This window comes from Rhinatrema bivittatum, chromosome 4, assembly GCF_901001135.1.
Source record: "Rhinatrema bivittatum chromosome 4, aRhiBiv1.1, whole genome shotgun sequence".
In the NCBI taxonomy this organism is placed as follows: domain Eukaryota; kingdom Metazoa; phylum Chordata; class Amphibia; order Gymnophiona; family Rhinatrematidae; genus Rhinatrema; species Rhinatrema bivittatum.
Genome location: NC_042618.1, coordinates 482,306,910 through 482,334,499, shown reverse-complemented (window position 1 = coordinate 482,334,499; position 27,590 = coordinate 482,306,910). Strand labels below are relative to the sequence as shown.

Genomic DNA, 27,590 nt, shown 5'->3' with positions numbered 1-27,590 from the left:
GGCTTGAAGAGCCAGATGGACCGCTCTGGTCTCCAGACGGTTGATAGGCCACCGGGCTTGCGACTGACTAAAATCCTTGCACCGATTTCCCTAGGCAAACTGCTCCCCAGCCGGAGGAGACTGGCATCCGTGGTCAACCATCGTCCACCTGGGCCCAAGAAGTGACACTCCACCGGACAGATGACTGGGATCCAGCCACCAGAGCAGGCTGGACCGCGCCTGGCCCGCGAATGGGAGCGGTAGGTAGAAAACCAGGGTACCAACGCGAGCGTTGAAGCCAGCAATCCCAGAACCGTCAGGTAATCGCACACTCGCGGGCGGCTGAGGGCGAACCAACGCCGCACTTGAGACTGCAGCCTGCATATCCGATCTTGAGATAAGACCACCTAGCCCCGCTTCGTGTCGAATACGGCTCCCAGAGATTCCAAGGATTGAGTGGGAGTCAGTTGACTCATGTTGAAGTTGACCACCCAGTCTAGTGACTGCAAGCGCTGTAACACTCTGGCCACCGCCCGCCGACACTGATCCTCTGACTTTGCCCGGACCAACCAGTCGTCCAGGTAAGGATGAACCAGGAGTCCTTCCCGACGGAGCCGCGCTGCCACTACCACCATCGCTTTCGTGAATGTCCGAGGAGCGGTCGCGAGCCCAAAAGGGAGTGCTCGAAATTGGTAGTGCCTTCCTAGACTGCAGAACCTGCTGGATGCCCATGTGAATGGTACGCTTCTGTGAGATCTAGGGACGCCAGAAATTCGCCCGGACGCACCGACGCTATCACCGAGTGAATTGTCTTCATTTTGAAGTGGGAAACACGAAGGCATCTGTTTACCCCTTTTAGAGCCAGGATTGGCCGTGACGTGCCGTCGTTCTTGGGAACCACGAAGTGAATGGCGTGCCTGCCCCTGCCTCGCTGATCGACAGGGACGGGGGAAATGGCCCCCAAGCCTTCCAATCGTCGGATGGAGTCCAGCACCGCCGCCCTTTTCTTGGGGTCCTTGCAGGGTAAGACCAGAAACTTGTACGCTGGGATGCGAGCGAAAAACCAACTCGTAGCCGTGTCTTATCACGTCGAGGATCCACTGGTCCGACGTCACTATGGTCCATTCCTCGAAACATAACGTTAACCGCGCTCCAACCTGTGGAATGACGTGCTGCAGGCGCGGCGAGGGATGGACCATTCGAACTTCATGGCGAAGACTCGTTTCCCCGAAAGGACTGCTACCACTGAAGGTTCCGAGAGGAAGACGGCCTACACAAAGGGCCGGTGGATCTTTGAAGGGGCGATGTCCTGGGTCCCCGAAGCCGGGATCTGGCAGGAAAAGATGACCACGATCTGGTCTATCCTCGGGCAGTTTAAATGCCCTGTTCTCTTCCAGAGAAAACATCAAATCACACAATTCCATGCCAAAAACAGCAATTTCCCCTTGAAAAGCAGAGCCCCCCAGGAGAGCCTTGGACGAACCATCCGCAGCCCAGTTGCGCAGCCATAGGAGACGACGCGCAGACACCGCCGCCACCATGGACCTAGCGGATGTACGCAGCAGATCATGCAGGGCATCCGCTCCATATGCTATCGCCGCCTCCAACCTATCTGCCTGAGAAGCCTCCTTCGCAGACAGGCCCGCCTTCGCCCGAAGGTCCTGGGCCCAGCGCAGACTAGCTCTCATAGCGAAGTTAGTGCAGATGGCGGCCCGCACCCCAGGGCGGATACCTCAAATCTTCGTAAGCTGCACTTCCAACTTCCTGTCCTGGATATCCCGGAGTGCCGTAGCTCCTGTGACCGGGATAGTAGATCTTTGTCACCGCGGAGACCGCTGAATCCCCCTTTGGAAGACGGAGAAGGTCCAGCGCCTCCTCTGGGAGCGGATAGAGCTTAATCATGGCCTTGCTGACCTCCAATCTTAATTCCGGAGTATCCCCTGCGCAGAAGAAGATATCCGAAGAAAATGAAACAGGAAGGCAACTGCCGGACCCGTAAGGCCCAGCAGAACAGGATCCATGTTGGCCTCTTGGCGGACCACCACAGGTGGGGCCTCTATCCCCAGCTCCTGGAGGATGGCCGGAATAAGGGGCAATAGTTCCTCCCTGTGGAACAGTCGGACTACCTTGGGGTCATCCCCTTCCATGGTCTGTACTCCCTTTCCCATGCTGGGCTGGGCGGAGCCATCCGCCGCCGCCTCCTCGGCCCCCGTCAGGGGCTCTTTGGAAAATCAGTAACCTCCACGGGGGAATCTTCCGAATCCGATTCCTGCGGCATGCCCCGAGGGGCCCGATTCCCCCTTGAGGGCTCCTGGACGCCCTCCGCAGCCCTCGTCCGTGGAGTAAGCTTGTGGGGACCCTCTGTAGGGATCCCCGCCTCGGCTGCGCTTGCTACGCTAGTACCAAGTACCTTTCGTAGCAATAGCGCAAAGTCCTGCGAGAAAGAACCTGACCCAGAAGAATCGGCCCCGGAAACCTCCCCGGACCGAAGCCCCTCTGAGGAGCCCCCTCCCGCCGCGCCCCGCAGCGGGGAAAAAACGCGGGAGGCAAGGCCGAATCCCCCGGCGCATCCCGCGCGATTTCTCTTTCTGTGCCAAAATGGCCGCCACTCCCGCGGGAACCGGTCCTGAGGCCTACCTATGGCGCCTCCAACCCGCGGCGGCGAACGCGCGATCCGGGAGCGAGACCCCCGAGGGGTCCCGGACGGCCCTTCCCCGCCCGGGACGCCGGAAGAACAAAAAACCGTCACGAGGTAGGCGCGCGCGCGCCGAGCCGCAGGCCCGGCATGGGGAGCCGCGCGGCCGCCGGCGAACGCGGGAAGACCAAGACGCGCTTCAGAAATAGAAATTAATTAATTAATTCGGCGCCCTCCCCCCCTGCAAGCGGCACCCCCCTCGAACGGAGCGGCGAGCGGCAACGCAAGGAAAACGGAGAGCCGGCCGAACACAAAACAAAAGCAAAAACCTTTTTTTTTTTTTTTTTTTTTTTTTTTTTACTGACGCTTGTCGCTGTCCCGGGTCCTGGAGCCCTGTACCTGCAGGGGTGAGTGAACTGGGCTCCCCGGTGTCACCCCTGACGCTGCTACTTGTGGAGCCGGGTCCTCGACCCTAGCAGCGGCCTCGACCAGGGGGGGGTAGTCCCCTCAGGACCTCTCAACCCCCCTGGGAGGCAGGGCAGCCGGGATCTGACTCTTCAATCAAAAAGAACAAACCCCAATTTGGCAAAAAAAAACCACTAACTAGGCTCAAGAACTGATCACAAAAGAAAAACCCTAACCCTGACTAACTACCAGAATCAGGGCAGGCAGGGCTGTGACCGGACCTGCACCATCTACTGGAGACAGAGTAAGACTAAGGGGCTGTGACTGGCACAGGGGCATATATGGCTCCGCCCACAAGTTTTGCTCTGTCTCCATCTACTGGTGCGGAGTCACAACCCAGGTGTCCTGGACTGATCCTGGTACGTACAGGGAACCTGTTTTTCTCTTCCCCTGTGGAACATTAGTGTTAGCTGATTTCTGAGCGGGTAGTACAGGAAGCCTCGGCAGCTGCAAAGCTCTGTACACAGGGCTGAACTGGCTTTCTGAGGGGCCTCCCACATCTCCATCACACACAAAAAGCTCACACGCTGCTTCAAAGGAACAGTTTTACAGTCGGTCCTGCAAGCAGCTGGTGTTGTTAGAATAAGCCATGAGTTTCCCCAGAGCGCCCTGATGTGAGCAGCTCCCCTCAAAGACAGAAGAATGGAGGATAAAAGGGAGGCTCACCCAGCTTTCCCAAACCAGTTGCCCATGATAGCAACGACACAGGGCCAGCAAGTGGACTGCAGCAGGCCGTTCACAATCCAGAGGGAGCAATAGAAGATCTTGTTATAGAAGTGTAACCATTCTGTAACAGTGCCAAAAACAAACATCTGCAAGAGAAGAGAAAAGAACCTAAGAGAGGTCTGGGGGGCAGAGCACATGTGTCCTTACCACTCACCATACAAAAAATAGAATATCCAAATCCTAGCAACAAGAACTCCCTCCATTACCAACCCCAAGCCCTGTAAAATGCACTCAGCACCTATGGAACAAACCTGTCATGGTGTAACAGCAGAAACTCCCAGGACTCAAACAGCATAAGAACATAAGAACATGCCATGCTGGGTCAGACCAAGGGTCCATCAAGCCCAGCATCCTGTTTCCAACAGAGGCCAAAAACCAGGCCACAAGAACCTGGCAATTACCCAAACACTAAGAAGAACCCATGCTACTGATGCAATTAATAGCAGTGGCTATTCCCTAAGTATAATTGATTAATAGCCATTAATGGACTTCTCCTCCAAGAACTTATCCAAACCTTTTTTGAACCCAGCTACACTAACTGCACTAACCACATCCTCTGGCAACAAATTCCAGAGCTTTATTGTGCGTTGAGTGAAAAAGAATTTTCTCCGATTAGTCTTAAATGTGTTACTTGCTAACTTCATGGAGTGCCCCCTAGTCCTTCTATTATTCGAAAGTGTAAATAACCGAGTCACATCTACTCGTTCAAGACCTCTCATGATCTTAAAGACCTCTATCATATCCCCCCTCAGCCGTCTCTTCTCCAAGCTGAACAGCCCTAACCTCTTCAGCCTTTCCTCATAGGGGAGCTGTTCCATCCCCTTTATCATTTTGGTTGCCCTTCTCTGTACCTTCTCCATCGCAACTATATCTTTTTTGAGATGCGGCGACCAGAATTGTACACAGTATTCAAGGTGCGGTCTCACCTTGGAGCGATACAGAGGCGTTATGACATTTTCCGTTCTATTAACCCAGAGCTTTCCAAACTGTGTGTCGGGACACGTTAGTGTGTCGCCTGCAGTGTGCAGGTGTGTCGCGCAAGCCCGGTCAACTCTGATGCGAGTTTGGGCTTTTTTTTTTCTAGAGATTCACTTTTTTTTTTTCGGTTTATGGGTTGCTTATTATTGGGTGATTTTTGCTGTCAATCGCGTTTTTTGGGGGGGCTTGGTGGGTGGAACGAGCCCAGCCATCCTTGCATTGGCTGCTGCTGCCGATGAGGCCTGGCCATGAGGAGTACTGACTGCAAGCAGCAGTGTCTGGTGATCATGGAAGGGAGTGAAGCACTTAACTGGCAACAATCAAAAAGACGAGGTACATGAGTGTGGGGGCCAGACATGTGCTGGGGAGAGAGATGAGTGAGTGGGGGGCAAACGTGCTGGGGGGCCAGACATGTGCTTGAGGGGGAGAGATATGAGTGTGTGGGGGCCAGACATGTGCTGGGGGGAGGAGAGAGAGATGAGTGTGTGGGGGACAGACAATTTGTTTTATTATTGTTTCTCAAATTATAACAATAACATGAATCTTGGAATATATATTTTTAATATAAATTTAAGGTTTTCATGAGATAGGTTGTGTCGTGAAACATTTTATTTATGTATATATTTAAGGAAACATACATAAATTGTCGAAATATGTTTCGTTCGTTTAACCTTTAACCTCTGGTTTACTAATAGACTGAATTACTGTGTCGTGAAATTATGTTTGTCTAAAAAGTGTGTCACCAACATGAAAAGTTTGGAAAGCTCTGTATTAACCATTCCCTTCCTAATAATTCCTAACTTTCTATTTGCTTTTTTGACTGCTGCAGCACACTGAGCCGACGATTTTAAAGTGTTATCCACTATGATGCCTAGATCTTTTTCCTGGGTGGTAGCTCCTAACATGGAACCTAACATCGTGTAACTACAGCAAGGGTTATTTTTCCCTATGTGCATCACCTTGTACTTGTCCACATTAAATTTCATCTGCCATTTGGATGCCCAATCTTCCAGTCTTGCAAGGTCCTCCTGTAATGTATCACAGTCTGCCTGTGATTTAACTACTCTGAATAATTTTGTATCATCCGCAAATTTGATAACCTCACTCGTCGTATTCCTTTCCAGATCATTTATATATATATTGAAAAGCACCGGTCCCAATACAGATCCCTGAGGTACTCCACTGTTTACCCTTTTCCACTGAGAATATTGACCATTTAATCCTACTCTCTGTTTCCTGTCTTTTAACCAGTTTGTAATCCACAAAAGGACATCGCCTCCTATCCCAACACCCCAACCAATGAAAAGACAGCACTGCAACTAATACACTTGGTCCTAGAACACTAATACGCCTCCTATTGGGAAAACACAGCAAGCTGGACTGCTACAGATAGGAAAATTGGTTCTTACCTGCTAGTTTTCGTTCCTGGAATACCACAGACCAGTCCGGACAAATGGGTTTTCTCTCCCTACCAGCAGATGGAGGCAGAGAACAAAAACTTTGAGGCACTGCTACATAACCAAGAGTGCCACTTGCAGTCCCTCAGTACTGACCTGTATCCAAGCCATCATAAAGCCAAAAACTGTCAAAACTTTCCTCCTCCCAGGGCTAACAGACAAACCCCAGGTAGGAGTCCCCTGAAATGGAGCTCTCGCATCCAACAAGGAACTGAAAACCCTTCAAAACATTACGGTCAACATATATACACATATCAAAATCTGCAGAAAATACTGCCAGAAACAATCTTTCGGAATTAAGAGGCTGGGCCTCTGGACTGATTCGTGGTATTCCAGAAACAAAAATTAGCAGGGAAGAACCAATTTTCCTTTCCTGTTCATAACTCAGATCAGTCCAGATAAGTAGGATGTACCCAAGCCCCCCTACACTGGATGGGATCCTGAAAGACTCACTCGCAACACACTTTCGCCAAAGGTGGCATCTTTCGGTTGGATGTTCGCACATCGGTAATGCCTGGTGAAAGTGTGAAGACCATGTCGCAGTCATACAGATCTCCTAAGGCGACACCAACTGATACTCCGCTCTCATATAATGTGCTTGCAACCCCTCCGGAACCTTTCGACCTCTACAAAGATAAGCTAAAAAATAGTCTCCTTCAACCAACAAGCAATCATGGCCTTAGATGCCTTGCTTCCCTTTTCTGTCCCACTGAATAAGACAAAAAGACGAGCCGACTGACGAAAACAGTTAGTGACCTTAAGATATCGCAACAGAATCGGACAAACATCCAATAAGTGAAGTTCCCTCGCATGCAATATCCCTGAAAAATTCAGAAATGCAGGCAGCTCCATTGTCTGTTCAGATGGAACGAGGAAACCACCTTCGGTAAGAAAGGTGGCACCATATGCAAAGATATTCACTCATCCAAAATCCTCAAGAAAGGATCTCTACAGGACAAAGCCTGGAGCTCCGAAATCCACCTGGCTGAACAGAAGGCCACCAGAAAAACCATCTTCAAGGTAAGATCCTTCAACGATGCCCCCCGCAAAAGTTCAGAGGGCCACACAAAACCCACAAAACCAAGTTAAGGTTCCACTGTCATCAAAACCTCTGCACTGGTGGGCGCAAGTGTTCAGTCCCCTTTAGAAGACAAATGACATCCAGATGAGAGGCCAAAGACATTCCCCTGAAGCTTGCCCCTAAAACATCCCAAGGCAGTGACATGAACCCGAAGCGAACTGTAGGCCAAGCCCTTCTTCAAACCCTGCTGCAAAAAGGCTAAGATGTGAGGAATGTCCCACCCGTAAAGGCTCCAGACTCTCCCTCAAGCACCAGGACTCAAACACTCTTCATACCCTAATATAAGCTAGGGAAGTAGAAGGCCTTCTAGCCTGAAGTAAGGGAGTAATCACTAGCTCAGAGTACGCTTTAAATGTAATCGCCGCCTCTCAAAAGCCAAGCCATGAGTCAAAAGTGATCTGCGCGATCTGAGAAGATAGATCCTTGCTGAAGCAACCCCTGAAGATGAACCAACCTGATGGGACTGTCTACTGCTAGGTGCATGAGATCCACAATCCACGGATGAAGTGGCCACTCCGGCGCCAGAACAATCCTCCCTGGGTGACATTCTATGCAATGCAACATGTGACCTACAAGAGGCCATGGAGGAAACACTTACAGCAGGATCCCCACTGGCCAAGGAAGAACCAGAGTGTCGACCCCTCGGACCCAACCTCCCGTCTGCAAGTGAAGAACCGTGGTGCTTTGGCATTGTATCTCGACACCATGAGATCCAGCTAAGGGCTGCCCCACCTGGCGCAAATGAGGTCTAATGCCTCCAGGAACAACACCCATTCTCCAGGGTCCAACTGTTGCCTGCTGAGAAAATCTGCTTGCACATTGTCCACTCCAGCGACATGCGATGCTTCTATATCTTCCAGATACTGCTCTGCACATACATAGAGCTCCTGGGCTTCCAGGGCAAATTTTTGTCCCGCCCTGACAATTGATATAAGCTACCATTGTTACATTGTCTGAGAAAACTCTCACCATTCTTCCTCAATTGATAGACCAGGACACCTCCGTTGGTGAGCAGAGATCTTGAGCAGTCTGCCTCTGATAAACTGCTCCCCAGCCCTTGAGGCTGGCAAAAACACTGCCCCTTCACTCACACCTGCCTTAATCTTCTATTTTTTTTTTTAAGGCACAGCCAAGAACTCCCCACTTCACACAACCGCTATGACAGACCTGAGAGTCTCCATCCAAAAACAGAGGACCCTGAGAGCTACATTCATTTTCTTCAAATCCAGTATTGAGCGAAAGGTTCCTTCCTTCTTCGGCACTACAAAATAAATGGAGTAATAATCCCTGCTCGACCTTGGAGATGGGGACCATGGCCCCCCAGCATCCTCAGCCTCTGAATGGTCTGCTGCACGATGAGCTTCTTTGCTGGGGAAACGCAAGATCTCATAAAGAGGTTTCTTAGCGGACGAGCAAAATCTAACGCTTAGCCTTGTCCTATCATGCTTAGAACTCACTGGTCCGACGTGATCTTGACCTACTCCTCGTAAAACCTGGTCAACCGACCCCACCCCCCCGATGACAGGAACTGAGGAGTGGGTCGGCCACCACTCATTGCATGGATTTAACTCCACTAGGTCCTTTTCCGGAGTCATCACGGTTTGCTCTGCATCCACGAAAGGATTGGGAACACACCTCCCCGAAGCCTGCCTTTGATTTGCAAAAGGAGTTCTGCTCTGATAGAAGCGCCTTTGGCTGCGAAACCGCGAGCGGACCGGTAGAAAACCTTTTGGCCCTTTCGGCTTATCCTCCCGGAGCTTGTGCACCTTATCTCCAAGCTACTTTATTAGTTGCTCCAAATCTTCCCCAAAAAGTAGTTGGCCCTTGAAAGGGAGCGCTCCAAACTCAGCTTTCAATGAAACATCCACTGACCAGTTTAGAAAACCGCAAAAGAGTCTCCTAGCTGAGACCGCAGACACCATTGTCCTGGAAGAGGTGCGAATAAGATCATATAAGGCGTCAGCCCCGTATGCCACTGCCGCCTTTAAATGTTCCGCCTGCTCAGATTCCTGGGGCGAGAGATCTCTGACACTCTGCACCCATCTGAGGCTTGCTCGAAGCATAAAACTGCTGCACTCTACCACCTGGATGCCTAGAATGGAGACCTCAAAAATCTTAAGGTGCACCTTGAGCTTCCTATTCTGAAGATCTTTCAGAGCTGCTGCTCCTGCTACTGGTATGGTGGTTCTTTTAATGACTGCCGACACAGACGCATCCACTTTAGGTACCCTGAAAAGTTCCAGAGTTTCTTCGGGCATGGGATAAAGTTTATCCATAGCTCTACTGACTTGAGCCCTGTCTCAGGATTATCCCACTCCCTGACTATCAGCTGCTTAACCATGCTGTGGAAGGGGAAAGTTCTGGCCGGACCACGCAAGCTCGGGTCCACCACGTCCTGGTTCGGCTCATCCTGCGGATTCGCAATACATAACTCCGCTAAGACATGCTGTCACCCCCGGCGCCCAGGAGAGTACGAGGAGTTGCAGGTGATATTCAAGTTATAATAGACTTAGTTTTTGGGTACTTGCCAGGTTCTTATGGCCTGGATTGGCCTCTGTTGGAAACAGGATGCTGGGCTTGATGGACCCTTGGTCTGACCCAGTATGGCATTTTCTTATGTTCTTATAAGGCGGTGCCTGAGAAAATTTGTGTCTCCATCTGCTGGAAGGGAGGCAAAACCCAGGAGTCTGGACTGATCTGGGTACGCACAGGGAATAAGGATTGCAAAGAGAGGGAAGGAGAAGGAGTGGAGGAGAGAAGGAAAGAGAAGAAGGAAGGAGGTGGTGCATCCTGGACCAAGAGAGGGAGAGAGAGAGAAAATGCTTTGTTTCTCACATGGAGCCTCTCTCTCAATTACTCCGTTCCTCTGATCCCCTCGCACCACACAAATCCTCCAAATCACATCAATCACTGCCTACACCCAATTTGCACCTACTGATCTCTCCTAATTTCACCTCTAACCTCTTCCCTCCCACCCGTTCTCAATGGCAATTTAACCCATCTCCCCATCCCACAAGCTCTCTGGAACTTTCTTCCCTCCCCTAATTCCCTGCAAACTCCTCAGGCTCCCCCAGTCACTTTTCCACCCATCCCCAAGATATCCTCACTCTCCCTCATTTCTTTTCTCCTGGCACTCACTCCCACCCCCCTGCATATTCACTTCCCTTCCCCCCATCCCTCACTCTCCCTCATTCACCTCCCTTCCCCCGATCCCTCATTCACCTCCCTTCCCCGATCCCTCATTCACCTCCCTTCCCCCGATCCCTCACTCACCTCCCTTCCCCCGATCTCTCTCCTTCATTCACTTCCTTCCCCCGATCTCTCTCCCTCCTTCACTTCCTTTCCCCGATCTCTCTCTCCTTCATTCACTTCTTCCCCGATCTCTCTCTCCTTCATTCACTTCTTCCCCGATCCCTCTCTCCTTCATTCACTTCTTCCCCGATCCCTCTCTCCTTCATTCACTTCCTTTCCACCGAGCCCTCTCTCCTTCAGTCACTTCCTTTCCCCGAGCCCTCTCTCCTTTATTCACTTCCTTCCCCGATCCCTCTCTCCTTCATTCACTTCCTTTCCCCTGATCCCCCTCTCCTTTCATTCACTTCTTCCCCGATCCCTCTCTCCTTCATTCACTCCTTTCCCCCGATCTCTCTCTCCTTCATTCACTTCCTTTCCCCTGATCCCTCTCCTTCATTCACTTCCTTCCCCCCGATCCCTCTCTCCTTCATTCACTTCCTTTCCCCCGATCCCTCTCTCCTTCATTCACTTCCTTCCCCCGATCCCTCTCTCCTTCATTCACTTCCTTCCCCCGATCTCTCTCTCCTTCATTCACTTCCTTCCCCCCGATCTCTCTCTCCATTCACTTCCTTCCCCCCGATCTCTCTCCTACATTCACTTCCTTTCCCCTCAACAATCCCCTCTCATTCACTTCCCTTTGCCCCTTCCTCCATGCTCCCTCTCCCTCATTTATTTCTTCATCCCCCCATTCACTTTCCTTATCCCATGCCTCCTATGCTCCCCTATCCCTTTCCCCCATGCTGCCCTCTCCCTCATTCACTTCCCTGATCCCTTCCCCCCACAATCCCCCCTCCCTCATTTACGTCCCTTATTCTCTTCCCCCTTCTCTCTTGCTCCCCTCTCCCCCTTAGTCATGTCCCTTATCCCTTTCCCCCAAGTATCCCTCATTCACATCCCTTCCCCTCACAATCCCCACTCTTTCACTTCCCTTACTCCTTCCCCCATGATCTCACTGTCATTCACTACCCATTCTCATTCATTGATTCTTCCTATCCCCCTTTCTCCCCCAACGATCCTCTCATTCTCCATTCACTTCCCTTCCTCTTCCCGATCCCCTCGCTTGCCCTCCCATAACAGCTCAGGGTGAGGAAGAAGACAGCAGTATTGCAGTGCCTTGAGCTACATCCTCCTCCACCACTGGCAGAGCCGGAGTTTCGGGTTTTCAATTGCACAGTCTAAAGCGTGACGCTCTGGTCCTGGTGAAAGCGTAGGACAATGCAGCCAAGGGTGCTGCAATGCCACTGTGCTCCTATTTGCAAGGAGGGTGAAATCGGAGAGAGTGGGAAAGGGGTCACCAACACTCTGACCCCTGGTTTCCTAGGGCAATCCCACTTGGCCTGGCTATGGACTGAGGTCATATCATAGAAGCCTCCAGCACTTCTCGGCCATCTATGTTAAATTATTCTCGAGTGTCCAGCATTTTCAGCTCTTGAGAATCTAATGTACCCAGGTCTATGGCTAAACTGGCAGATATGTAGAAATAAAAATTGTCAGTGCTTGGCAGCATGCTAAATAAATCCCTGCACTAGACTGCTGGGCCAAGACACCGCAGACAAACTTGGACAGGAGAAAGATGGAGCAGATAGCAGAAGAGGAAAGGAAACCACTGAGCAAAGGAAAGAAAGGACACAGTAAAAGCAGCTACAAATGACAAACTGTGGAATACAGCCCTTCCCTTATACATCAGAACGGTGCATTCATGGCTGTACAGAGCTCAGGCTTTGGATGTGAGCATTCCCAACACTTACCACCAGGGCCGAGGAACACATGCCAAAGGTGAGCACCCAACGCATGTTCAAACGGTCCCCAATCACTCCACTAATAAAGAGACCCTGGGACAGAAGAAAAAGCGCAAGTTACATTCAGGTCAATCCAGTAAAGTGCGGCCGCGGTTACCCCGCTCCTAACCCGCTTTCTACTCACTTTCCGGCCGCGTTAGCCCTTCCTGCGATACACTATCCCCTTTAACCAATTCTTACTGCCTCTTTAAATCACCAGGTAACCCCTTCCGCACGCGGCAGGTATATTAAATGTAAACGAGCAAATTAGCTATTCCCTCCCATACAGTAACGCACGCCCCGACTATCGCTTTTTTACCCTGCCGTTTTGCCGCACGTTTATCCTGCTAACTTACCGCCTACCCTTACCCCTGCGTTAAGAGGCAGGGGTAAGGGTAGGCGGCAAACTTTCCCCCAGCCCCCGCTCACCTGCCCTGGCCATGTCAATGGGTGCTGGTCTCCGGGGCAGACCCAGTCCTCTCCCCCCTCCTCCCGAAACAACGAAAGCGGAAAAAAATCGAAAAAATCGAAAATGCCAAAAAAAAAAAAAAGTAGCAACGAAGTGGACAGTTCTCCTATGCTCGGGATTGCCAGTCCTCTCTCTCCCCTCCTCCCAAAGCAAGGCTGCTTTTCGCGCCTTGCTTCGGGAGGAGAGGAGAGAGGACGGGCAATCTCGAGCGTAGGAGAACCGTCCACTTCCTGGTACCTGTCATTTCAAATGTCATTTGAAATGACAGGTACCAGCGCGTCCGTGAAGCGTTAGGCCAGCGCACCCAGGATACTGTATAGCGCTTTATACAGTAAAATGGGTTGCGCGGGCCTAACGCTTCACGGACGCTTCTTGGACGCGGCTTGCATTTGCAAGCAATTTAAATACAGTATCGAGCGGTAGGTGAGCTGGACTGTGCGTGCGGCAACCGCGGGTGCGCCCGGCACTAACGCAGCTCTTCCTACCGCTCCTTACTGTATCGGCCTGATTGCTGGCTGAGACCGGGGGCAGGTGTGAAGGGATCTGGAGACAGCTCTACTCACCACAGCATAGGAGAAGAGGAAGATGCTGTCCAGCAGCCCCAGGAAGAGTGTGGCCGCATCCGTGTTTGGAAACAAGTGAATGCGCTTCCATATCTAATGTAAAAACACAACGGCATCAAGAGTCTGTACCAGCCCACAGCTTACGCTCCTTAATTCTCCTTCCCCCTCTTGATCTCAAACAATTCTCACCTCACTGTTGTACACGGACAATCACACAAACACACACGGTCTAAGGCTAAAAAAACAAAAACAAACAAGCAAACAAAACCGGGGTGGGTAAGGGGCAGGGGTGTGGCCTGCTGGTTGCAGCGGTTGCTACCCCTGATTGAGCTGGATGTTCACTAGGATGGCGCTGCTCTCTGCATTGGTGGAGGGGTGGAAGGGAATTGGGGCCGGAGGGTGCTGGAAGCCAATAGAGACGGGTGGGAGGGAGAAAAAAGGGGGGGGGGAAATGGATAAAGTGCGTAGCTTGCTGGGCAGACTGGATGGGCTGTTGGTCTTCTTCTGCCGTCACTTCTATGTTTCTATGTAAAGATCTTCCCAAATGGGGCCGCTCTTAGGACTACGCTCACCTCTTCTGGTTCTACTATGAAGGCAGAGGCATTCAAAGAGGATGGGGTCCATTGGCTGGAGATACTGACTTTCACATTGCTGAAGGTCTTTCTGGAAGCATGGAGCAGCGCGTAGCTGAAAAAAAGACGGAAAAGGAAAGGGATGTAAGGGGGGTGAGGGGAAAGAAAGAGCAGATTATTCCCCCTGGTTGAAAGTCGGTTCTCTGTGCAAGCCTGCACTGCAAGCTGCCACCCCTCCCACAGCTCCACCAGCCCCAATGTCTTCTCACACCGTCTATAAACAGAAATCAAAATGCACTAAAGTAGGAGTTTGTTTCACTGATCCACACAACATACTCTACACCTTCATCATGAAAGAAAGTAATTGCTGTAAGAATAAAAAAACCAAAAAGTCTGCACATCCTTTGCTTTAGCAAACTCAGATTAGCTCCTGTTCATAAAATTGCCTTAACAAGGCCCATAAATAAGTTAAATAGAGACCACTTGTGTCCAAATACAGTAGTTGAGCTGATCTGTTTACTTCTGAGGCCTCAAGCTGTTTTGGTTGTAAGAAGTAAATTTGAAACAAAGGTCAAAACAAAAGCAGACAAGGAGCTGCTGAAAGAACTCTGGGATAAGGTTATTCAGGGACACTGAATTTCATTGTTTGAATATCTCTTGAGGCACTGTCAGGTCTAGCCTTGTAAAGTGGAAACCGGTTAGCAACACAAAGACATTGCTGTGATCAGGCCGTCCCTCCAAAATCAGTAGTCACAGGTTAAGAAAACTGCTGCAGAAAGTCACTGTGAAGGCTAAGGAGAAATGTCCCTTCCTTGAGCCCAGCCAGACCAGTCTAGACATATGGGTTTATGCTCTTCAACCAGCAGATGGAGGCAGAATAGCAGGTTTGCCAACATCATCCCTTATAAGATCATGTGCTGAACTCAGTTTTATCAAGATTTCGGAAACAAGCTAATAAAAGTATGGAACATTTTCCTTCAGCCCCACGAACAGGGAGCTTCCAAGGTATGCAAATGAAAGCACCTCCAGAACAGGGAGGACAGCCAATTGAGCCAGACCATAACCTCCTCATTTCTGCAAAACTCTTACAAAACAGGGCAACCTAGCACTGAATCAGAATGATGTGTTAACTGGCAGTCCAGGAGGGTCCTGGACTGGTCTGTCTGGATTCAAGGAAAGGAAATTGGCTAGTAAGACTACATTTCTCCTTTGTTTTCATTCAGCCAGACCACTCCAGATGCATGGGATTTTATTTATTTATTTATTTATTTAAATGCTTTTAAAATATACCGACATTCATAGGACATATCATGCCGGTTCACAATCAACATTGTAAAGGAGGAAGAGGAAATTACAAATAACAGGGAGGGGGGAGGTGGAGCAGTGAAGGAAAAAGGAGAGGATGGGGGTCAGGTGACAGTAAGCGCAGAAGTTGCGGGAAGGAGAAAGGTAGTGAAACTATTCCTCAGACGGGGTGGGAACTGCCAGTCCCACTCTCAAAATATTTGAGCTGAACTTATCACCCTTGGCTTGAACAGCCAGATGGTAAATGTTTCTAAAAGAAATGCAAACAGTTCTAAGTGGTTGCTCTGGAAATCTCCATTGGCAACATCAACCGGAGCTCTGCCCATGACAAGGCCTGTGCTCTGGTCGAACATATCCAAAGGCCCTGGGCAGTGATATCCCCTTAGAAATATTTGCTGAACCAATCACTTCTTTAATCCACCTAGCTAAGGAAGTGTTTAAAGCCCCTGAAGTGTTTAAAGCTGCTGAAAAGAACAAAAAGATCATCTGGTTTTCTGAACGGATTAGTCGGCTTCCCTGTGAGCATGCAACCGGTGAAGTTCCTCAGAGTTCTTGGAACACATCCCCATCTTGAAGGAGGGGAGGAAAGCCACCTGATTAAGATAAAACTGTGACTCTACCTTAGGTAAGAAAGAAGGAACCGTGCAAATAGACAGGGACTCTTCTGAAAACCAGAGAAAGGGCCTGCAATTCCAAAACTCGGTCTGGCCGAGCATATTGCTACCAAAAAGACCATATGAAGCATTGCATACTTCACTGATGCTCTTTTGAAAGGAATTACAGACAAAGTTTTTAAGATGAGATTGAGATCTCATGATAAATCAACTCCCTCCTGGGAGGACAGAACTGCTCGACTCCCCTACACAATGTCTGGATGCTCCACCAGGGAGCCTCCCCTTAATGAGACCTCTAGAACAAGTGATAACCGCCACCTGCACCTTGGAGTTTAGGGACAGGCCTTTCTCCAGGCCATCCTAAAGAAAGGCCAACATTGAAATCACTGAAGCTGAAGTAGCAGAAACCCATTTCTCAGCACCATGTTTTTAATACTCTCCACACCCTAACATACAATAGCGACATGGAGGAGTTTTGGTCTCTTAAAACAGCAGCCACCATTCTACTAGAATAACTCTTCTTGCTCAATCTAGCCCTTTCAAAGGGCAAGCCGTAAGCCAATAAGTAGCTGGCTCAAGAATCACTGGACCTGCACAGCAGCTAACTGGACTTACCAGCTCATCAATTCTGCATACCATGGACGAGTGGCCCAAAATCACTAGCCCATCAAATGTTCTTCTACTTTCTGTATTTCTTGGCTCACCAGCGACAACAGGAAAAACATACAGAAGACCCTGGCATGGTCACAACTGCATCAAGACATCTAGGCCTCCTGCATTCTCCTTTCAACAGCTGTAAAATCTCTTTACCTTGGCATTCCTGTCTGTAGCCTTCAAGTCCATGACTGGCACGCCCCATCTGTTCATTATCTGGGAAAAAGCTGCCTCAGATAGCTCCCACCCTTCTGGATCTAGGGTGTGCCTGCTCAAGATAACTGTCAGAACATTCTCCATTCCTGCTATGTGAGCCATCGAGAGCACTTTCACGTGCTTTTCTGCCCACTTTAACAACAGACCCACCTTTCCAGTAACTTGTAGACTCTTGGTACTTCCATGATGATTTACATATGTCACTGCCATCCCATTATCCGAGAGAACTTAAGCTGCCTTACTTTGAAGAAGAAGCATGAATTTCCATTCAGCCTTTCATATGGCAATCATCTCTAACTGATTGATAGACTAATTCCAAGGTCCTTGAGCCACCCACTAGTGACAGTGAACCTCCCAGCCGAATACACTGGCATTGAGTGCCACAGTTATCCATGCAGTCTCCAGGTCCATCCCCACTTCCAAGTTGTCCACAAACAGTCACCAAGCCAGATCGGATCTGACCTCAAGTGACAGCAGAAGCCTAGCGGAATATTCCTGCAAGTGGGAGGACCATCTTGATAGTAAAGCCATTTGCAAGGGTCTCATGTGTTCTCTTGCCCATGGTACGAAATCTAGTCCTGCTGCAATTGAGCTCAGCATTTCAACATAATCCTGTGCTATCGGCTTTTGACTTGCCAACAGCCTTCACACTTGACTCTGGAGCTTCAGTAATCTCTGATCTTCCGTGGTATTGAATCAGCATCCCAGGTACTCCAAGACTTGAGTGGGAAGAACCCTGCTCTTTGCAAAGTTCACCACACAGCCCAATATCTACAACTAAATCACCCTGGCTGTGATGTATCCACTTTCCGCTGCTGACGTCACTCAATCAGCCAATTTTTCAGATATGAATGAACCAAAATTCCTTCTCAGCAAAGAGCTACCGCCATCACTATCATCACCTTGGAGAAGGTTCTCAGAGCCCAGGTCAGCCTGCATGGTAGCACTCAAAACTAAAAGTGACTCCCCAGGACCACAAATCTCAGAAACCTATGTCAAATTCAAGTAAAAAATTCTCTCTGTCTCACCACTATCATAACCAAACTCATCTCCATCCTGAAGCGAGAGATCCTCAGCACCTTATTGATCTGCTTTAGATCCAGAATAGGCCGAAACCATTAAGTGAATGGAATATATCCCTTGTCCCCATTCAGAACATAAGAACATGCCATACTGGGTCAGACCAAGGGTCCATCAAGCCCAGCATCCTGTTTCCAACAGTGGCCAATCCAGGCCATTGGAACCTGGCAAGTACCCCAAAACTAAGTCTATTTCATGTTACTGTTGCTAGTAATAGCAGTGGCTATTCTCTAAGTGAACTTAATTAATAGCAGGTAATGGACTTCTCCTCCAAGAACTTATCCAATCCTTTTTTAAACACAGCTATACTAACTGCTCTAACCACATCCTCTGGCAACAAATTCCAGAGTTTAATTGTGTGTTGAGTGAAGAACTTTCTCCGATTAGTTTTAAATGTGCCCCATGCTAACTTCATGGAGTGCCCCCTAGTCTTTCTACTATCCGAAAGAGTAAATAACCAATTCACATCTACCCGTTCTAGACCTCTCATGATTTTAAAACACCTCTAACATATCCCCCCTCAGCCGTCTCTTCTCCAAGCTGAAAAGTCCTAACCTCTTTAGTCTTTCCTCGTAGGGGAGCTGTTCCATTCCCCTTACCATTTTGGTCACCCATTACAATTCTGTGTAATGTTTTGGCCCGTGACCAGCTGCACTTACCCCTAAACGCCACCAACGCAACCGAGACATCACCACCTCAGGTTTCTCTAGGCTCACGCAGTGCACCAATTCTTGAAGGCCCTGTGTCGAGAAACTGAAACATTGGTGCTCAGTGATGAAATCATGTGGCTGGGATTTTAAACCTTAGCCATATTCTAAGCCTTGCTTCAGCAACAGATTCACCTGCCTTGCAGTGTATGTTGCTTGCTGTCTCTGTGCTTCACCTTGCCTTATCTTGCCTCCTTGCTCCTCTGCTGTTATTGTTTGTAAGTTTTTGGGTGGACCCTTGGACACTGTGGCAGATGACCATGCCCACGGGGGGAAGTCCCGTGAGGCTCAGCTTTAGGACACACAACACAGAATTATCTTTTATTAAACAGAGTTGAGAAGCCACCAGAGGTGGCCGTAGTGAGTAGAGATGAAGCCCGGCTGGGCTTATAGTCTCTCAGGACACTGGAACAGCGATCCCTCACTAGCTGTGCTGTAGTGGAGAGAAACTGAGAGAGTCAGTACAGTGGAGCATACACAGGGTTCTGGTATAGAGCCTCACTGGTAAAGTTACTCACACAGCGGTTTCTCCCGGAAGGTAACACAGAAGCTGGAATAGAGGCAGGCCCTCGAGGAGCGAGAACCTGGTTCCAGGGAACAGCTCTGAGAGAATATACATGGTAACTCACTGATGGTGTAGGCAGCGGTGTCTTCCAAGCATAAGTAAGCTCAGGCAGCGAGTCCAGGAACATGGGCCCTCGAGGAGCGAGTACCGGTTCCAGACAATGACCTGAAAGAAAAGAGAGAGGCCCCCGAGGAGCGGGTACCCCGATAGAGTAAGCCCAATCAAGGAGAGGCAGAGTAGCTAGGTACGGAGAGCGAATCCCATCCGTAAGGAGTCCTTTGCTAACTCGATTAGCTAGCAAACAGAGTAGGCTTTTGTATCCGGGATGCGTGACGTCATCACAGGGGGACGCCCCTGAGGTTCGCGCCAAAGAAGGAATAAGAAGCAGGGCTGCGCGGCGCGCACGCCTTATGGCAGCTGAACAACATGGCGGGATGCAGTGCCCAAGCCGGACCAGGGACGCCGGAGAAGATGGCAGGTAGACGCCGCGGCAGCCAGACGTCCATCAACCGCGGAAGGAGTCGCCAAAGAGGTAAGGAGGGCGGAGTGGAGACGTCGGGCAGCAACAGTCGTAACATCTGCTTCGCTCTGCCTTGTCTTGCCCACCTTGTGTTTTGGTTCCTAGTGCCTTGTCTTCATCTTGTCTGTCTGTCTGTCTCTGCCTGACTCCTGGTTTTGACCCTTGCTATAGACTTGACTACTTTTGAGTCTGTCTGACCTTGGCCTGGACCTGGACACCTTTTGATTGTTGCCTGCCCCAATGTTGACCCAGACACCATTTGCTCACTGCCAGCCCTGAACTCTGCCTGGTACTCAACTTCGCCCGATCGCTCCTTACAGGACTCTCGCCTAAGCTCTACTGGCCCCTGGAATCCAAAGGCTCAACATGCGGGGAATCGGGCTGGTATAGGTGAAGCCCTAGAACCAGTCCCTGTAAGAGCGAGTCCACCTACTGTCGGCGTAGGCCTAGTGGGTTTGCCTGCTAGGCTGTATCATCCATGCCACAGCCCAAGGGCTCACATCCGTGACACTATGGAATCGGGATGACAGCTCCTATTTGCTGAAGCTATTCCTGAGTGCAGCACACTGAGACTGTTTTCTCCACAGAAGTACAACGGGCCTCTAAAAGGCATCTGAAATATAGTGGGAAAATTCCAAAGCATATCTGTCTCTCACAATATCCAGGACCCACCTCTGGATAAACCTTGTGAAATGGCCACCATCGAACAAACTGAAGGCTGGGCCCCTAAACCTTCACAGGGAACTCTGAGCACCTCCGTCATCTCCTGAGCTTCCATCTCTACCTCCCCCCCCTCTTGAAAGTGCTGAGTCTTAAAAAAACAAAAAAAAAAAAAAAGCACAGCTATGCTGGGAGACTGACATCTTTCCTGGCCGATAACACCTCACATCCTGGAAGCAACTCCTAGCCAGAACCCCATACCTCTGGGTTTATCTTCAAGGAGTGAGGGAGACACTGCCAACTCCTTAACCAGCTCGCTCACATCTTCCCCAAAGAGAAGAAGCTTTTCCAGTTACAACTTGGACGCTGAATCCAGCTTCCAGTTTCTCAACCATAACAGCCGGCAAGCTCCCATTATAGAATCCATACGCCAAGCTGTGGCTAAAATCAACTGTAAGAGGCATCTGCCAAAGAAGACTGGCCCCGGCTCCGGTTGGACTGCCTTCTGGAATTGCGCTCCAGCCAACTCCATGGAACTTTCCTGGAACTGCTGAGTCCAACACAGGCATGCCCTGGTCACAAAGCTACTGCACACCACTGCTTTCAGTGGAACCTGAAAGCCTCGACTCAATCTTTTGATCTTATGAATCCCTTGAGGGCTATATCCTCCTCCAAGGGAACAGTGATCTACCTTGTGACTGCAAACTAATGTGTTCGCTAGAGGGGTCTAAATTCTCCTCCTCCTACAGGGGTGTAGAGACTTTTCCAAAAAGTTTTATTCCTCTGCACTGCTCACCACCTCTCCAACACATCCCTGCTGCAATGCTCGTCAGCCCTCCCACATCACTCCCTTGCACTGTTTTCATTTCTCCCATACAGCCCCCATACCATTAGCCATTTTAACCACGCCCACCGCACTACTCACCAGCCCTTCCAAACTCCCTCTGCATGCCCACTGCTCCCCTCCCAGCACTGCTCACAAGGCCACTCGCCAATCATATCACACCCTTCTGCACTACTTGTCAGTACTACTTCCCCCTATCTATCCCTAGGAGTCACCATTACATCATCTTGTTCACTCCTACCACCCTAACTATCCACTCCTTGTCAGCCCATGTTCTCATCAGCCCTACCACACAGCATCTCTTCACCCATTGCCAGCTGCATCACTCCACACCCACACATCTCTCACCAGCCCTACCATATCTGCTCTTTGCAGGCCCTCAAGATCACCCATATTCGTAGTGGAAATATATTTAGAAAAATCCTTTATTTTATTTATTTTTGTTTAGACATTTTATATACTGTCGTTCCATTTATAGATCACAACGGTTCACACAATGACATCCATAGCTATAACTTAGACAAACAATGATTAATACTGATTGGCCTGAACTAAATCAATAAATTCACATGAGGAAGATTGGGAAACATGGAAATGAAATAAATTAAGAGGATCAGTGTTCAAATTGTGGCATACCAATATCTGGGTTAAAAGAAAATTAGTTTCTTACCTGATAATTTTCGTTCCTGTAGTACCAAGGATCAGTCCAGGCTCCTGGGTTTTGCCTCCCCTCCAGCAGATGGAGACAGAGAAAGATTTGACCGACTCTGCCATATATACCAGGGTGCCACCCACAGTCTGCCAGTATTACGCAATTTCAAAGCAGAATAATTCTAAACCAAACTAACTATATACAGGAACCACAAACTTAATATGGATCACTGACCCCAACTATAAACCAGACCCATTAAAAAGGGTAAAACAGAAGGGTCTGCAGATCATAAGAAACAAATGCAGAAGTAGCGGACTCTCCATTATCTTTATGCACTAAGCGGGCGGGACTCTGGACTGATCCTTGGTACTACAGGAACGAAAATTATCAGGTAAGAACAAATTTTCTTTTCCCTGTACGTACCGGATCAGTCCAGACTCCTGGGATGTACCAGAGCTTTTACTTACCGGGGATGGGATCCGGAGAGGTCCGTTCTCAACACATCTGCTCCGAAATTTCCTCCCCTCGGATCCTAGACATCCAATCTGTAATGCCGCACAAAAGTATGCAAGGACTTCCATGTAGCTACCCTGCAAATTTCTTGCAGAGAAATGTTAACACTCTGCCCAGGAAGCCGCCTGGGAACGTGTGGAATGCGCCTTAAGCCCCACTGGTAAGGGCCGACCACGAAGCAAATATGCGGAATTTATTGCCTCTTTCAACCATCGGGCTATGGTGGTCTTAGACGCCATATTACCTCACTTTGGCCCACTCCAGAGGACAAAGAGATGATCCGAGACTCTAAAATTGTTGTTCCAGATACCGCAACAGAGTCCTGTGAACATCCAACTTTCTCAGATCCTTCGAGAGTGGATCCGACCTATCCAGATCTGATAAGGATGGGAGTTCCACCGACTGATTCACATAAAGAGAGGACACTACCTTCGGAAGAAAGGATGGAACCGTTCATAAAGTAACCCCTGAATCCAAAATTCTCAAGAAGGGTTCCCGGCAAGACAATGCCTGTAGTTCTGAGACCCAACACTCAGAAGAAATCACCACCAGGAACACTACTTTCAAAGCGAGGTCCTTCAGTGTTGCCCTCTTCAAAGGCTCAAAAGGTGGCGCACATAAGGCCGTAAGAACTAAATTCAAATTCCAGGATGGACATGGAGAAGTCACCGGCGGGCGTAAATGCTTTGCTCCTCTAAGGAAGCGAGAAACATCAGGATGCGCAACCATTGCCACACTCCCTATGGCCTCTTGTAAACAACCTAAAGATGCCACCTGGACCCTCAAGGAACTACAGGATAAGCCCTTAGCTAATCCTGCCTGAAGGAAACCTAGGATGTCTGACACAGATGCCCGGATGGGAACAGTACTACGGTCAACGCACCATGACTCAAAATCCTTCCAGACACGCACATAAGAACCTGGCAAGTACCCAAAAACTAAGTCTATTCCATGTTACCATTGCTAATGGCAGTGGCTATTCTCTAAGTGAACTTAATAGCAGGTAATGGACTTCTCCTCCAAGAACTTATCCAATCCTTTTTTAAACACAGCTATACTAACTGCACTAACCACATCCTCTGGCAACAAATTCCAGAGTTTAATTGTGCGTTGAGTAAAAAAGAACTTTCTCCGATTAGTTTTAAATGTGCCCCATGCTAACTTCATGGAGTGCCCCCTAGTCTTTCTACTATCCGAAAGAGTAAATAACCGATTCACATCTACCCGTTCTAGACCTCTCATGATTTTAAACACCTCTAACATATCCCCCCTCAGTCGTCTCTTCTCCAAGCTGAAAAGTCCTAACCTCTTTAAGTCTTTCCTCATAGGGGAGTTGTTCCATTCCCCTTATCATTTTGGTCGCCCTTCTCTGTACCTTCTCCATCGCAATTATATCTTTTTTGAGATGCGGCGACCAGAATTGTACACAGTATTCAAGGTATGGTCTCACCATGGAGCGATACAGAGGCATTATGACATTTTCTGTTTTATTCACCATTCCCTTTCTAATAATTCCCAACATTCTGTTTGCTTTTTTGACTGCCGCAGCACACTGAACCGACGATTTCAATGTGTTATCCACTATGACGCCTAGATCTCTTTCTTGGATTGTAGCACCTAATATGGAACCCAACATTGTGTAATTATAGCATGGGTTATTTTTCTCTATATGCATCACCTTGCACTTATCCACATTAAATTTCATCTGCCATTTGGATGCCCAATTTTCCAGTCGCACAAGGTCTTCCTGCAATTTATCACAATCTGCTTGTGATTTAACTACTCTGAACAATTTTGTATCATCTGCAAATTTGATTATCTCACTCGTCGTATTTCTTTCCAGATCATTTATAAATATATTGAAAAGTAAGGGTTCCAATACAGATCCCTGAGGCACTCCACTGTCCACTACCTTCTACTGAGGAAATTGCCCATTTAATCCTACTCTCTGTTTCCTGTCTTTAACCAGTTTGCAATCCACGAAAGGACATCGCCACCTATCCCATGACTTTTTACTTTTCCTAGAAGCCTCTCATGAGGAACTTTGTCAAACGCCTTCTGAAAATCCAAGTATACTATATCTACCAGTTCACCTTTATCCACATGTTTATTAACCCCTTCAAAAACGTGAAGCAGATTTGTGAGGCAAGACTTGCCCTGGGTAAAGCCATGCTGACTTTGTTCCATTAAATCATGTCTTTCTATATGTTCTGTGATTTTGATGTTTAGAACACTTTCCACTATTTTTCCTGGCACTGAAGTCAGGCTAACTGGTCTGTAGTTTCCCGGATCGCCCCTGGAGCCCTTTTTAAATATTGGGGTTACATTTGCTATCCTCCAGTCTTCAGGTACAATGGATGATTTTAATGATAAGTTACAAATTTTTACTAATAGGTCTGAAATTTCATTTTTTAGTTCCTTCAGAACTCTGGGGTGTATACCATCAGGTCCGGGTGATTTACTACTCTTCAGTTTGTCAATCAGGCCTACCACATCTTCTAGGTTCACCGTGATTTGATTCAGTCCATCTGAATCATTACCCATGAAAACCTTCTCCATAACAGGTACCTAACCAACATCCTCTTCAGTAAACACCGAAGCAAAGAAATCATTTAATCTTTCCGCGATGGCCTTATCTTCTCTAAGTGCCCCTTTAACCCCTCGATCATCTAACGGTCCAACTGACTCCCTCACAGGCTTTCTGCTTCGGATATATTTAAAAAAGTTTTTAATGTGAGTTTTTGCCCCTACAGCCAACTTCTTTTCAAATTCTCTCTTAGCCTGTCTTATCAATGTCTTACATTTAACTTGCCAATGTTTATGCTTTATCCTATTTTCTTCTGTTGGATCCTTCTTCCAATTTTTGAATGAAGATCTTTTGGCTAAAATAGCTTCTTTCACCTCCCCTTTTAACCATGCCAGTAATCGTTTTGCCTTCTTTCCACCTTTCTTAATGTGTGGAATACATCTGGACTGTGCTTCTAGAATGGTATTTTTTAACAATGACCACGCCTCTTGGACATTTTTTACTTTTGTAGCTGCTCCTTTCAGTTTTTTTCTAACAATTTTTCTCATTTTATCAAAGTTTCCCTTTTGAAAGTTTAGCACGAGAGCCTTGGATTTGCACACTGTTCCTTTTCCAGTCATTAAATCAAATTTGATCATATTATGATCACTATTGCCAAGCGGCCCCACCACCATTACCTCTCTCACCAAGTCCTGTGCTCCACTGAGAATTAGATCTAAAATTGCTCCCTCTCTCGTCGGTTCCTGAACCAATTGCTCCATAAAGCTATCATTTATTCCATCCAGGAACATTATCTCTCTAGCGTGACCCGAAGATACATTTACCCAGTCAATATTGGGGTAATTGAAGTCTCCCATTATTACCGCACTACCAATTTGGTTAGCTTCCCTAATTTCTCTTAGCATTTCACTGTCCGTCTCACCATCTTGACCAGGTGGACGGTAGTATACCCCTATCACTATAGTCTTCCCCGACACACAAGGGATTTCTACCCATAAAGATTCAATTTTGTCTTTAGTCTCATGCAGGATGTTTATCCTGTTGGACTGTATGCCATCCCGGACATAAGAACTGAAATCAGCCCTGCCTGCAAGCTCCGTGAGAGGAACTTTCCACGCTCCTCCCTCTCTCTTTTTTTTTTTTTTTTTGAACAACTCAAGAATGAACTTTTAGAACCTTGATCCAGCCTGAGAAAAAAATAGACTAAAGAAAGAAAAGATCCTTCATGGAGGGGAAGCACCAGGTTCCCCTACTCTCATCTGCTGGAGTCAGAGATATACAGAGCTCCTGCAGAGGGTGCACACGTACTTATGCCAGCACCCTTCGAAGCCTTGTCCGGCTCCATCTGCTGGACAAGGGACATAACCCACCGTCTGGATTGATCCTGGTACGTACCGGGAAATGTAGTTTTGTTTGCCGCCTAGGGTCTTGGTGGTTTGTAATATAAATATTCTTCCCAAAACTTTACTAGCTTACCTGAAAAAAGTGAGCAAAAACACAGCAACATGATGATGTGAGTACTTGGACAGAATGGTTCTGTTTGCAGACTGCCTCCAGGAATCAGAAGGCATGGCCATAATCCTGTGCCCACCTCAAGGCTTATTCTCATTCTCGGGTCCCCCTTCCAGACTTCCTCTCAGGTCTCAGCTGACTCTCCCTGCTTCCATCTCCTTGCTCAGTTGATGAACGCATTAGCGCATTCTTTTCCTTGCTAAATAGAGAAAAAAAGTTTAGAAAATGTGGAAAAAAGCGGACGTTGATACAACAAAGTCCAATACTATATCCATGAGAGCTCATTTAATCCCTCTGTCGCTTGCAGTGATAATGAATGGAACACTGAATATAGCATGGTCAGTACCAAATGCTGGAAACAGTCCAGCGTGGAGAGATTTCAGCCTGACAGCTCCGCTGTGACACCTAATTTCTGCAGTGACAAATGTCCTGTCTCAATATGCATTCCACCAGGGGTCAGTTCCTTACTGGAATACTGCCTGTTAGGGTTGCAGCTCAGATGAGGGATAGAATAAGAACAAGGTATGGGTTAAGAGTTCAAGTAAGGGATAGTGTGCTAGTTTCGGTTGGGGTTCTGGACATAGGATTAAGAATGAGGTATAGGTAAAGATTTGGGGAATGAGTTAGGGCTAAGGACAAAGTGTGGGAGAGGGTTTCAACTCTTGTGAAGGATAGGAATAGGGTGGGTAAAGGATTTGGGCTCTGGCAACTAGGACAGGAGTGGGTTAGGGTTCCCATGATGGTTGGTATCAGTTAATGTTTGGTAAGAGAAGGGGTTCATATGATGAAAGAGGTGCAACCTAGGCTTAAGGATGAAGGTTGGGCTGGGATTCTGCTGAGAGATGGGGTGTGGGTTGAGGTTCTGGTGAGGGAAGGGGAATGGGTCAGGCTACTGGTGAGATGGGTGCAGGTCAGGGTTCCGGTGAGAGGCAGGGGTGTGGGTCGGAGTTCTGGTGAGGGTCGGAGTTCCAGTGAGGGATGAGGTGCAGGTCGGGGTTCCGGTAAGAGTAGGGATGCGGGGGTCAGGGTTCCGTTGAGGGATGGGGTGCAGGGTCGGGATTCCGGTGATGGATGAGGTGCGGGTCCGGGATTCCAGTGATGGATGAGGTGCGGGTCCGGGATTCCGGTGAGAGTTGGGGTGCGGGTCAGGATTCCGGTGATGGATGAGGTGCGGGTCCGGGATTCCGGTGAGAGTTGGGGTGCGGGTCGGGATTCCGGTGATGGATG

The 27,590-nt window shown here is 48.6% G+C and overlaps 1 protein-coding gene across 1 annotated transcript in view; it reads right to left on the bottom strand.

The window, feature by feature from the left end:
- SLC37A3 (solute carrier family 37 member 3) overlaps positions 1-27,590 on the bottom strand; it is a 76,883-nt gene that overhangs the window by 47,839 nt on the left and 1,454 nt on the right. The window contains exons 2-6 of the mRNA XM_029597547.1: positions 26,328-26,562; positions 13,995-14,109; positions 13,423-13,515; positions 12,361-12,444; positions 3,746-3,891 (exon numbers count right to left, since the gene is read on the bottom strand). Coding sequence (XP_029453407.1) covers positions 3,746-3,891; positions 12,361-12,444; positions 13,423-13,515; positions 13,995-14,109; positions 26,328-26,428 — 539 coding nt within the window. The 5' untranslated portion in view covers positions 26,429-26,562. The remainder of the gene's footprint in view (positions 1-3,745; positions 3,892-12,360; positions 12,445-13,422; positions 13,516-13,994; positions 14,110-26,327; positions 26,563-27,590) is intronic.